Here is a 13,930-nt window from a genome sequence, read left to right on the forward strand (position 1 = left end):
TGTTACCACAAACGAACAGCGTTTTCCAAATGTACGTATGCGGTCTTCTCAAAAAACAGTAGATAAAGGAACACGCAATGGTCTGAAAGCAGCAATATCGGAAAATAAAATATTCTTTTTAATAACAGTGCGACCAGGGCCCCCCGCGCTTCTTTCAGTGCAGGGGACCCCCGCGGTTGCAGAGATAAATACTGTTTTTGTTGCCAGTCTCCCGCATGGTGAATTCAAGATGGCTGCCGCTGTCTGATCAACGGTAAGCTGCAACCAATGACGTGGCGGCTTCTTATTGGCCCGCAGATCCCGCGAGATTTAAAGAGCCATCATTGTTTTCCCGGCAGGGAGCCCCAGAAACTATTACACTCATTATCTTGGTAAACTGGTGGTTCCCCTGAATTAAAAATAAAGCGGTTCAGTCCCGGGTGACTCCTAGTTCCAGTTATGCAACAACAAAAAAACTATTAAAAACAAAAAAATATTCCCAGGACGGGATTGCTGCTTTAACCCTTTGAGTGCCGGAGGGGGTCGTGTGGCCGAAGTGTCACAGCCCGCCCCACCCAGTGAGGCCATGTGACCGCAGCGGCCATTTTCTGGGAAGCGAAGGGGCCATCCTCCTCCGTTTCCCTTGCTGGGCAGATCGCGTTCTGCATTCACATGGAGTGCAGGACGCGATCGAACCCGGGGGCTGGGGGTTGGGGGAAGTTTAAGTCCTTGGAGGATAACGTAGTCCAAGAGTGGCCAAGTCCAGTCCTCAAGGGCCACCAACAGGTCAGGTTTTCAGGATATCCCTGCTTCAGCACAGGTGGCTCAATCAGGGGCTGGGCGAAAGACTGAGCCACCTGTGCTGAAGCAGAGACTGATTGAGCCACCCATGCTGAAGCAAGCATATCCTGAAAACCTGACCTGTTGGTGGCCCTTGAGGACTGGAGTTGGCCACTCCTGACAGCCACGCCACGTGTTCCCCAGAGTGCCAGTCCCCATGACATCGCGACTACGTTAAGGGTTAAACAAGGGCCCTTTAACGGCTTGGAACAAGTCTACGACTCAATGTAACGTGCAGACTCTGCTGCTGGTGGTGTATTGCAGATTTAGCTCTTTTATAAAGCTGACACCAGAGTTTATATCTTCCAGGAGAGGCTGTAAATCTCCGGGACAGGACTTTTCTAACCTCTACCACAGGGAAAGTGGTCTCACATCCCCGGTTCCACCCCACGTGGACTGGAAGTCAAGTGAAAGCACTCAGCCCCAGAGCGGCTTTTCCACCTCTTTCGTCATTGTTTTTTATAATTCACAATGGATTTAACCCCTCGGGCGCCAGAGAGGCCTGCAACGGGATTGATTTGCAACGTTACCTGGGGGATATTCATCAATTCTCCTGCTGCAAAACTGCGGTGATATTGGTGCCAAAAAAAAAAAAACAATTTGCTTAGAAAAACCAGTGCTGTTTTTGCACCAATATTTTCACCTTTGAGAATATCCCTCTTCATGCTCTGAAGCCGTCTTCCCTGTGTTGGAGAAGGTTTTGGCCCCTTTCTTTTGAATAGAGCTGAACTTTTCTCTGGCCTGGGGAAGATTAGATAGGGGGCTATTTGTGTGGGGGGAAAGGAAAGCTGCTCAATAGTTTTGCTTTTGGTGCAGTACTTTGTACAGCACAGAGTACACCAGCAGAGATGTTAAGATATGTTCACTTATGATTAGTACATAAACTTCGGAGCACTACGCCAGCATTCTCCTGCATCTTGCGTTTCAGGGTAATGATGTTTGACAAACTGTAAAGTATTAATATCACACATTAACGGATTCCACTTGCAAATTTCTATACATTTTGGTTCCCCCCTAATTATTATTCTTGGAACGGTTATGTTTAATTACTTCACTATAACAGCTTGTATGCTCCATCATCATATTTTCAGATGCAGCATCCTGCAGGCAACAGGATCACCCTGCGGAAAGTCCTGTTGGACTAAAGGAGAGGAGGGGCTCAGTTAGTAAAGACACTGACTCTGCAAACGGTGGGGTGGGGTGGGGTGGGGTGGGGTGGGGTGGGGTGGGGTGGGGTGGGGTGGGGTGGGGTGGGGTGGGGTGGGGTGCGGGAGAAGCAGGGAAGCCTGGTTCAATTCCCAGTGTAGGTTCCTTGGGCAAGTCATTATCTCCCTGTGCTTCAGGTGCCAAAAATCAGATTGTAAGCTCATCTGGGCAGGGACTGTGTCTGTAACATTCCTGTGCTGCGTACCGCGCGCGGTACTGTAATTGTGACGCGCTTCGAGCCCCAATGGGAGAAAAGCGCTGTATGAAATAGAGTTATTAATAAAAGAATGTGCTCTGGACTTTCACGGTTCAATCCCCACCTAATAAAACATATTCCAGAGACCACCCTGTAAACTACAGAACACGACACCCTTTATTCCTATTGTTTTCTATAATAAAATATCATTGATGGTTTTCAATGCTCGATGAACCTGCAACACAGTGATTTGCATCTACATTTTGCACTTGCCCTTGCTTTTTCCCGTGAACTTTTGCATGGTGTCTATTTTTATCAACAAACTTGATTTTCCAACATACTGTATATATGACCTTGTGTGGTTTGTTTAGAACTCAATTACACACACATGTCTTTTGCCTGGTGGAACCAAATATTATTTTATACAGCAATAAGGCTCCAAGCTATTGCACAGCACAACCTGCAGGCACATCATACTAATAATAAAACCTGTATTATAACTGTAACAAATAACTCTAGGAATGAATGGTGGTATTCTTTATTGAGCCTTGAGATCAGCTTATTCAGACGGTGGGGTCTTATTCGGTATGTTCTGCTTATCTCATGTGGGAAACCCATTCTCTGTGCTGCTTGCTGGTGATAAAAACACTGGGACCGTGTCAACATTATGGAAAGAAAATGGCATAATATGAACATTTCCAACTCTTCCGAGTATGAAATAGGGAACGGCTCCTGCAGCGAAATAATCTTATCGCCGCGCGTGAACGAAAAGGACAATCGTAAAAATGAGAAACGTGAGTGAATACACCGATTTAGTTGGCATCCTGAGTCTTACCAATACTTTGGTAAACAGCAGCAATATCCAAATTCTGCTCCTTGTTTCTTGGCTCACATAATGTATGGTGTAGCAGATCTTGAGGACTTGTAGGTTTTTAAGGCTGCTGGTAGCTCCCAGGGAAATTTAAGCCCCATATTATAATCCTGATCTGCTTTGCACTGTAACTGTACAGTACAGCAACACGTAAAGTAGCAGCGCCACCTACTGTGTATAAATAAGAATAGCAGTTACATGGAAAATACCCGCTTGGGTTGGTTCGGAACCAGAGTTCGGACAGATGCAGAATAGGACTGCACCGTATTTTTCCATTTCCGTTTGAAAATGTTGGCTTCCTCCTAAAATTGTAAAAACCATTAAAAGGGATAAAAACCCAGACATCTAGGATCTTCAACAGCAGCAGAAACAGCCCTGGTAATCGCAGTAAAAAAAAAAAAGGAGATTAATTCTGAATTCCCTTTCAAACGAGCGAATTTAAGATCTGTGGCAGCGTAGAGGTTCAAAGCATCAATTACTTTACATATAAAATTGAAGGAAACCTATACTAGCGTGGAATAGACATTTCCAGGTGAACGCTTAAGAAGGCCTCAAATATTAGTGTTTCTCTTTAAATAAACCATAAATATTTTAGATATATCTCTTGGTATTTCCAGTATCTGTGACATTCTTTTGCTTGTTTTTCTTTTTTGCAGTTTTTCGGGCTGATAAAAAAAAACAAAAATACAATTGGTGTATGGCTTTTCTAGGTTTAGCACGAAATCCGGTGATAGAAGTAAATGTATCCCAAGTCCTTAGGCGGTCGTTCTGAAGCAGAAACCTTGTGGTCATTATAAATCACCCACCTGGAAAACAAAAACAGGGATGTTCATAGTAAAGCAGCAATCCTACCCGACGAAGCCCCCTATTTAAAATTAATCCGTTAAAAGCAACAATACTACATTCCCCCTTTCTGTATGTAAAGCACGTGGCAATGTGTAATTCTACATTCTTACCCAAGCTGGCCAATCGATTGGTGCTCCTGTTATAAAGCTGTAAAAATCCTGATTGTGTGCCTAACATAATGGCCGCCTTCTAACGGTGTGCTGCTGTCTGACATGCTGAAGCTGATATGTAACGTTATATTACTCAGTCATTGACTGAGTCACCTGTGCTGAAGCAGGAATATCCTTAAAACCTGACCTGTTGGTGGCCCTTGAGGACTGAAGTTGGCCACCCCTGCCCTAATGATTCATCTCCAATTTTTTTTTAAGTATTTACCTTCCTTCCTTTTTGACATGGCAAACATAGTGTCCGGACATCGTCGATGTTCCCACGTGACTAATGAAGCCAAAGAGTTCATATCCTGCGGAGAAAACAAACGGTCACGCTTGCATACGGATATGTAATAACTTGCATTGTAATAATTACCAAGTTGGAGATCTGTAGTACTGACACAGAAAGGGTTAACCCTGTGGTTCTCAAGTCCATCCCCTCCCCCCAACCTCCCCCCCACCCCGGCCTTGAGGACAGGAGTTGACAACCCGTGCTATATATGAATTTACTAGTTATAAGTACCCAGCGCTGCTCTGAAAACCAACAATTACTGAGATTTATAAATGGATAATTACATTTTTTAGTTTCTTAATGCAAAATCCCCTGCTAAAACAGCAACTGCACGCATAATAGTTTAATTGCTTCTGAGGTCCTGAAGGGTTCGATCGCGAGCCTCTAATGCTGCGTGTGTGGGACATTGCACTCTCGTCCCAAACACTAACCCCGCGCTCTGAAGAACTTTGGCTGCTCCTGTAGCTTTTGCTGATGTTGCAAATTGGATGTTTAGAGTGACCAAGATTAAGTGGGAGCTGGAGGGTTATTGGGGCAAACATGTCATATGTGACGTCATAAGTGATGACATCACATATGTCATTGCTGATGTCATTTGTGAATTGTATCCAAACGGACAAAAATCTGCTTCCTGATATGTAACCATCATGCTAAATTTGATTACGATATCTTAAGGAGGTATCCAAATGTCAGACAGACAGACAGACAATATAGTAGATTCTGATGTAAGGAGATTATAGTCAGCTGTAACTAATATTATTGCAAAACACGGTACACTCCCGCGGGTCACATGGCCTCAGCTCCGCCCACCTTCTCACACGTGACTGATTCAAAATAATGTCCGCTTCTCCCCGCAGCGCTGGTGCAGGATATAGCTACATCTGTACATTAAAGCTATTTAAATCGGTAAAAACTTTGTTAAATGAAGGAGTGGACATTTAAGAATTTCACATGGTTTAGATCAGCGGTGCGCAAACTGGGGGCGCGACCCCCAGGGGGGCACGAGACTGCCTGCGGGGGGCGCGCGGTTTACAGAGGCCCCGCGCGCTTCTAGAAAGCACTTAAATTAAGTGCCGGGGGAGCTGCAGGGTCTCTGTAAACCTTTACTTACCTTGGCTCCACACGTGTCGCCATGGCAACGTGGCGTCAAATGACGCCGCAAGGTCATGTAACGTCACGTTGCAATGGCAACGTGACGTTATGACGCCGGAGCAGAGGTAAGTGGGGGTGAGGAGGGGCGGGGGTGAGGTGACCGCCGGCAGGGGGATGGGCGCAGGGGGAAAAGTTTGCGACACCCTGGTTTAGAAAGTAAATACATACAGTGTAACTCGCCCAATTCTGTGCGTGTAGTAATCAAAATCTTCAAGTAATTGTGTCCAACTTTAAGCTATTCAGGGCAGGAATCATTTTTATTCCAGTGTTTTCCGTTTGCGACACACACACACACACCATACATACCATACATACATACATACACACACACACACACACACACACAGGTTTCTAAAAAAAAAAAAAAACACAAGTGCAAAGTGATGTAATAAAAATACTAACAAATATAAGGAAGGAAAAAATCTCTGTCAAATCGTAGTTTTCTCTTTGCAGAACCAGGGCACAGAACAGCACCCTGTTTTTCAGATAGGCGTCTTTGATAGGTGACTCCCACTGAATTGCAAACATCTCCCATCCTTTATGGCAGCTCACTGGAGCCACCTTGTGGCAGCCATCATGAAAAAATGTCCGGGATTGTTCGTGCAAATACAAGACTAGTGATGCATGTGCAATGAATTGAGATGTCTTGGCATAACAAATATGGATTACATTACATGGATGTTCATTTTGATTTGTACCAAAACATTTGATTGTAAAAGGACATATGGAGTGGAACTTCTGTGTATATAGCTATGGAGCAGTAAACTATTTAAGATTCGTGTTCCATGTATAGGGTAAGTACATTTTCTAAATGTGTTTGAACTTAGTTCAGCACCAACGTGTTTTGCATACATATAAATATATATGCCATGTTAATCTTACTTCCGTTTCCATCTCTGATTCGAGGTCCTTCTTGTTCGCCATCAGTGATTATGTTGCCATTTGGGTTGTTCTCAGTATCGATGGATACAGAAGCACTGCCACCTTCCCCGGCACACTCAGGGTGCGAAAAGATCCAGTCCAGAGCTCGCTCCAGATTATTGTTCTAGTGAGTTAGGAATCAAAGAAAGAGGTCAGCGGGAAGGTCCAACGTCAGCAGCTTTGGACAGATGTGAATGTTCAGAAAACGTTCCGCATATAAAGTGGATGCCTCATTATAATAAACGCGGCATCTGATCAGTATCATACATTATTTTGAGTTATCCTCACGTGTGATATACATCTTAATTTGCACATTGAGAGGAGATGGGGACAGGATGAATGTAATTAGTTTGGACTATACGGTATGTCTATGCACAAAGTCTGTGCCATTTCTATTGGATATGTTAATGTTAGGTCCTACTGTGAATAATTGTGCAAGAGCCCATTGGAAGCGTCATGTTACTGTTGCATGTTACATGTTACTGTGGCATGTTACTGTGGCATGTTACTGTGGCATGTTACTGTGGCATGTTACTGTTGGTACACGGTCATTTTACTTGTATGACGACAACTGGTATATACCAATATCCAGTCCAGCAAAAAGCAAAAAGGTAATACACACCAAAAATTATTAAATAGCAGCAATAATATATTAGAAAGAGGTTACCGGCTGCATCCAGAGAGACAAACAACCACTCCAAGCTGTATTTTTAATACAAAAATAGTGTTTATTTTACATAAAGAAACACCAATGTTTCAGCCATAATCACCTTCAGGGTTTGAAACGTTTTTTTCTTTATTTTCACTACAAAATAGTGTTTATTTTCCATAAAGCTTTGAGATCTTTCCAACTATATACAATATCCAACCTCTCGGACAAGCTGTAAATGTTTAATATCATTACAAAGAAGATACACTAGAACATCCCAGTTTCGGCCCCTTGTGACCTTGGGCAAGTCACTTTATCTCCCTGTGCCTCAGGCACCAAAAACAGATTGTAAGCTCCATGGGGCAGGGACTGTGTCTGTAACATTCCTGTGTGCTGCGTACCGTGTGCTGTACTGTAACTGGGATGCGCTTTGACTCCCATTGGGAGAAAAGCGCTATATTAAATAGTTATTAATAATAACTTACCGTTGCCCTTAATGCCTGGATAGCTTGATTTCTCTGGAAACCCATAGACGAGATGAGTGCGATGATCTCTTCTGGGGGTTGGTCCAGCATTGCATTTTGCCCATACGCTGCTGTGGAGGATACTGCTGCACTGCCAGGAATAACCAACGGTTCTGCAAAATCTGGGGACAAACATGAAAAGCGGGTTGAAGATAAATTAGCCGTGTTTGAGATCTAATTCTGATCTGTAATAAAATCATTGGTGTTTACCCATGTTAAATGTGCAGGATGTAGTCCTTCTAAAGTAAAAAGACAGACTTGCAATGTCAGAAGTATATAATAGCATATAAACATGCATCAGAGTGTGTCATTATATAGGTCAGTGTATCAGTGCGTGCCTGTGTGTGTGTATCATCTCTGTGTGTATGCGGTGCATGTTATCAATGACTGAGTAATAGTACTGTATGGCTATGTGCGTATCAAAGTCCTTGTGTGTACATCTGTATAGTGAGTACTCTGGTGAGCCTGTATTGAATCCATATGTGTTAATGAATTTAAGCAGCAATGTTACAGAGCATTTGATAGTCGCGTTAGTTTGATACTAGCGTTAGGGACCTGCAGGTATGAAAAGGCAGTGGGAACCATGAAATCCATTGACATTTGTGATTACAAAATATTTGCCTTGTCTGACTCCCCTGACGTGTGTTCTAACTGACCGGGTTCCTCCATGTGGGCGATTATCCAGTTAAAGGCCACTTCTGCCCCCATGCTTCCGGTGTAGTAAACGGCCTTCCGACAGGCTTCTAGAGGGAAGCCCATTTCTGCCAGCTGCATTACTGAAGACTCGTCTATGTCAGGAGCTAAGACAAAGCATAGGAGCGGATACTCAGCACTGCAGTACATGGCTGCTTCTGTCAATTTCATCTGAGATTTAATTAACAGAGTATGTAAAAGGAGAGGAGTCAAATCTTTAAAGTTATCAGCAATTAAGCAGGCAAAGCATACAAAATAAACATGGTGTTTATTGTATTTTTAAATCATTCATGTCATTCTGGAACCGGTTCTACAAAACTTTGAAATGAGCATCTGAACATGTGTAAAGCTCACTAGATGCAGTTAAACAATGTATTTTTAGGAAAAGGGGGAAATTGTAGCGGCCCATTTCAGTGACCGGGCAGAATAGGTTAGGCAATGGATATACATTGTATTTGTTTCTGAGTGGCCAGCATCAGGTATAACCATCCAGAACTGACAGGGGTTAGAGAACAGGCAGAAACCCCCCATCTGACCTGAGCATGTGAAAGTAACTACTGTATCCACTATCTATACTTCCCTGTAATACACCCTTTATGGCTAATTTAAGAGATATTAAAGTAATTCTTACTTGTGTTTGCTTATATGGGTTAGCACACCATAAAGGGTCATATGCTGTACTATGCTTTTCTGGATGTTAAACAAATGGTTGATAAGGGAGGCTATGAATGGTTGATAAGGGAGGCTATGAATGGGGACAGGGGAGGCAACGAATGGGGACAGGGGAGGCAAAGCATGGGGACGGGCGAGGCTACAAATGGGGACGGGCGAGGCTACAAATGGGGACGGGGGAGGCTACAAATGGGGACAGGGGAGGCTACGAATGGGGACAGGGGAGGCTACGAATGGGGACAGGGGAGGCTACGAATGGGGACAGGGGAGGCTACGAATGGGGACAGGGGAGGCTACGAATGGGGACAGGGGAGGCAACGCATGGGGACTGGGGAGGCAACGCATGGGGACAGGGGAGGCTACGAATGGGGACGGGGGAGGCTACGAATGGGGACGGGGGAGGTTACGAATGGGGACGGGGGAGGCTACGAATGGGGACGGGGGAGGCTACGAATGGGGACGGGGGAGGCTACGAATGGGGACAGGGGAGGCTACGAATGGAGACAGGGGAGGCTACGAATGGGGACAGGGGAGGCTACGAATGGGGACAGGGGAGGCTACGAATAGGGACAGGGGAGGCTACAAATGGGGACAGGGGAGGCTACAAATGGGGATAGCAGGGGGGGGGGACTGACCCGATTTGTTTTAAAGCATATTGCTTCTTCAAACCATGATGGTTTACTCCCCATCATTTGCAAGCTGGATCCTGCTCTTATCATTTGTACTTATGATCTCATTTGGTAGGAAGGAGCAGCTCAATTTAAGGAGATGGATCTCTTGGAGAGCAGCCAGCTATAGCTAGAGCAAGCCCATTAAATCCACCACAATGAGACTTCATGAGATGCTGAAAGTGCAAAGATAATATCAGGACCTGAGGCTGCACTGTAGACTTAAACGGAATTGCTGTCGTGATCAAATTCTAACCACAAAATGTGATGTTTCAGGATTAGTGGCTGTATAAGAATTGATTGTACGGTATACATATACATATATATATATATATATATATATATATATATATATATATATATATATATATATATATATATAGTGTGTGCTGGGTTCACCCACAATCCTGAAGGATATCTCGTTTCATGAAGCTTCAGTCCCAATTAATAGAGAGACGCAGTCAAGCAAAAGTGCTCACAAAAGTAAGACAACTTTTCTGCGCTCTCCATGTCGGCTGCGTTGCAGACTGGTCCTACTGCTGGTCAATTGGCTCTGTAAACAATTAATCTGGGGTTTGGGAGTGTGGGGACAGGGGGAAACTTGTCCCTCATTATTTTTCACATTTAAAAATCCTGAAATCCTGATGATTTTCCCAATATGAATGGATCATGGAATTGGTATTTTAAATGATTGGCCATAGGATTCCCGATGGACTTCAATTGGAATTACTGTCCAAAAATAGATATAGAATCAGCCCCCCCATATCATTCTGTTTAGCAGACAAATACTGAAATATGTAAATAGCTCCCATACTTCATCCTGTTGATATTGGCAGTAAGCATTTCTAACCAAACATGTGGAATTAAAATAGATAATAAAGTTTAAATGTAACATGAAACAGAAGGGGGGAAAAGACTGATGAAGCAGAGATACGTACGCTCCATGAAATGGTTCCTCAAACGATCTGAAATAAAAAAATTAATTAAGTATTAAAATACATTCCAAGAAGAACCAGAAATATAATCACTACATCGAAAATGATAAAAACAAGTATGTTTCAGCCCTACTGCAAATCCCTCTGGAACGTGCTACTCTCCATTGCAGGTCTATAGTATATTGTTTAAAATCAAAGACGAAACATGAAACACAGACTGAGCCCATCCATTGACACAAATACACGGTACAGTGCTATATATATATATATATATATATATATATATATATATATATATATATATATATATATATATATATATATATATATATATATATATATATATATATATATTGAATAAAATGGTCTTTTAGTTTAACTCTTTGGCCAAAGTATCGTAAGCCCATGAGCCCCTCCAAGGCAGACCACGTCTCATGGGTTCCTAACACCAATATAAATTCTTAATAACCTGTACATTACCAGGAAGAATGATTTATAATAAATCTGTCAATATTAGTTGCAAAGTTCAAAGTCTGATTGAAGCTCTTATTAACCTGTTCACGTGGTCTGCCTTGGAGGGGCTCATGGGCTTACGACACTTTGGCCAAAGAGTTAAACTAAAAGACCTATATCTATATATATATATCTATATCTATATAATCCAATGCACAGCCGGCACACCATATGCAAGTAAATAAGTTTTGGTGCTTATCCCATAAAGCAACAACAGACCATACGATACCGGTTGCAACACGACATCAAGGGACAGCACGCAGATAAGTAAATCATACATTTTCTATATTTCTATATTTGATAGAAGACACAAAAACCGACGTTTCGGTCCCCCAGTGGGACCACCTTGAGAAAGGTCCCACTGGGGGACCGAAACGTCGGTTTTTGTGTCTTCTATCAAATATAGAAAATGTATGATTTACTTATCTGCGTGCTGTCCCTTGATGTCGTGTTATATATATATATAGCAACTGTAAATATTACTGTATGTTCATTTGCATGTCTTAGACAGGGTTGCAGACCTGTCTAAGACATGCAAATGAACATACAGTAATATTTACAGTTGCTTTATGCTTTACTGTGGAGGGTTTTTGTCACTTTTTATATATATATATAGGCACTGTACCATGTATTTGTGTTAATGGATGTAGCACTGGGCTCTGTCTGTGTTTCATGTTTCGTCTCTGATTTTAAATATATATTGCCATGCTCAGTAGCACTCCTCTTTGACACTTATATGCATATATATACGTTGTGGTTATTTTGGGGGTTCAATATGAGCTTACAGGCGTTCTGTATGTTCTATAGTATATTGTGCCAATGGGGATAGTTTTGCAACCAAAATGAAGACAACTTATGTGTGGCTCATTAGAAGGGAGTCTCAATCTTTGGAAGATGTAATATTGTGGATTTTCCAGAATATTGTCATTGTACATGAAATAAGGATAAATGGGGACACTACTTTATGCAAGATCTTGTACATGTGGTCTTTATGGACCAAGAACCACTCCAACAATCCCAAACTGCCCCATAGTAGTATGAATTACATCATCAACTTAGAATATAGATGATTATTGAGGCATAGGAAATTACAGGAGACACTATTAATGAATGCATAGACTGCAATGGAGTGTTATTCTCTAATGTCTTGATTTTTCCATTAACACTAGTACTGCTGGAATGGAAATTTGCTATGGTCACCTCCTGCATGCAGCACTGAATGGATATAATAGATTTGTCTAGAACCTCTAAATCTAATTCCTTTGTATGCTCAGACCTAATTGCTGTGCATATACAAGCTTCAACATAAAGAGACTAACCAGAAGACTGTTAATCAAAAAGGTAATACCTCTGGGGTCATCGGGAATGACAATAGGAGGCGCAATGTCTGGAAGTTCTTCTTCTCCGGGTTGAATCCCTGTTGCTCGGAGATGGTTGATGTCGAGCAGATCTGGCATATCCACAGACACGTCTATACAAAGGAAGAGCGCTCAATGCACCCACTTCTCCAACAAAGCAATTCTAAACCAGGCATTCTGTACCGCCACCTCTAAGAATGCACTAAGGACATGGATGCGCTATTCTGTACATTCAACCCTGTACTGTAAGTGCAGATGTATCACAGCATCTGCTGCTTCAACTACAAGCACAGGGGATACCTACCAAGTTTTTTGGGCACCCAGTCAAGGCCAAATGTAAATTTCTTTATCTGGACTACCAAGTATTCAGGGAATGAAGAAAAGCGAGATGTCCTAGGAAACACAAACACAAGTTGGGTGTGCAAAAGTGCATAGTGTGCGCACAAATGTATACACACACACGCAGTTACAAGCAGATGAGGGTGAAAAAATGACTTCTGTCGATCAAGTTCAACCGATGCTACATTTAGACGACAGATAATTTATCCTATATTTGTACTTACAGTATATTGATCCAGAGGAAGGCAAACACAAAACCCCAGTGACACATCATCTAATACAATCTCCTAAAGGGAAAAATAAATTCCTCCCTGACTCCCAAGAATTGGCAATCAGACCTAGATCAACATCCTTCCCATGTTTACGTGTGTGTGTGTGTGTGTGTGTGTGTGTGTGTGTGTGTGTGTGTGTATGTATATATATATATATATATATATATATATATCCCTGTGTAGTTTTGGGGTTATATGTCTTTCTCCTCCTGTGCAATAATCCCTGGTAAGGGCAGGTTCGCCAGGAGTAATCATGGGGTTTGGCCTCCTGTGCTATGTAGTATCTGGTGAAGGTAGTGTCATCAGGCTCTGTGTCCAATTACAGTGACACAGGGGTGGTGCCTATTGGAGCTATTTAGTGCACAGCACTTCCTGTATTTATTTAGTTAGTGTCCCACCCCACCTGAGTGAGACTAGTTTGACCCAGCAAACTGCCAGGGCTCTGGCAAGCTTTGTGGCCCTTCCTTGGGGGAGAGGTGTGGGCAGACTATTCCCCTTACTCCATCAGGAAGTAAGGGAAGAGCAAGGACAACTTCTAGGGCCCTGACTAGGAGTGAGTGTCCAGGGACTTCCTTTGGGTTGGCAACCTGAGATGAGCAGCTAAAAGACCGGCCGCTATGATGGGCAGTCTGCCAGTGCTGATGTTAATAAAGGATGCCAAAGATAAAGATCGCTTCTGTCCTGATTGTGGAGTCATTTGGGAAGAAGGTGCACAAAGAGGTTATCTTTCAGAGACTCCTCCCTACTACGCTGGGGGTCTGGAAGAGATGGAGGCGCTGTACCATGAGTGAATATGAACTCTCAGCTATACCTCGCAAGCCAGTCCTGATGCCATCCCCCATACCATCGCGGGAG

General features: G+C 42.9%; 1 protein-coding gene across 1 annotated transcript in view; it reads right to left on the reverse strand.

Annotated features, from left to right (window-relative positions):
- Positions 1-2,743: 2,743 nt before the first annotated feature.
- The window catches only part of USP13 (ubiquitin specific peptidase 13), a 50,642-nt gene continuing 39,455 nt past the window's right edge, over positions 2,744-13,930 (reverse strand). Inside the window, exons 12-19 of the mRNA XM_075569435.1 lie at positions 12,769-12,857; positions 12,455-12,577; positions 10,597-10,623; positions 8,282-8,425; positions 7,587-7,747; positions 6,414-6,576; positions 4,314-4,398; positions 2,744-3,898 (exon numbers count right to left, since the gene is read on the reverse strand). Coding sequence (XP_075425550.1) covers positions 3,805-3,898; positions 4,314-4,398; positions 6,414-6,576; positions 7,587-7,747; positions 8,282-8,425; positions 10,597-10,623; positions 12,455-12,577; positions 12,769-12,857 — 886 coding nt within the window. The 3' untranslated portion in view covers positions 2,744-3,804. The remainder of the gene's footprint in view (positions 3,899-4,313; positions 4,399-6,413; positions 6,577-7,586; positions 7,748-8,281; positions 8,426-10,596; positions 10,624-12,454; positions 12,578-12,768; positions 12,858-13,930) is intronic.

Source organism: Ascaphus truei, chromosome 14 (assembly GCF_040206685.1).
Source record: "Ascaphus truei isolate aAscTru1 chromosome 14, aAscTru1.hap1, whole genome shotgun sequence".
Taxonomy (NCBI): domain Eukaryota; kingdom Metazoa; phylum Chordata; class Amphibia; order Anura; family Ascaphidae; genus Ascaphus; species Ascaphus truei.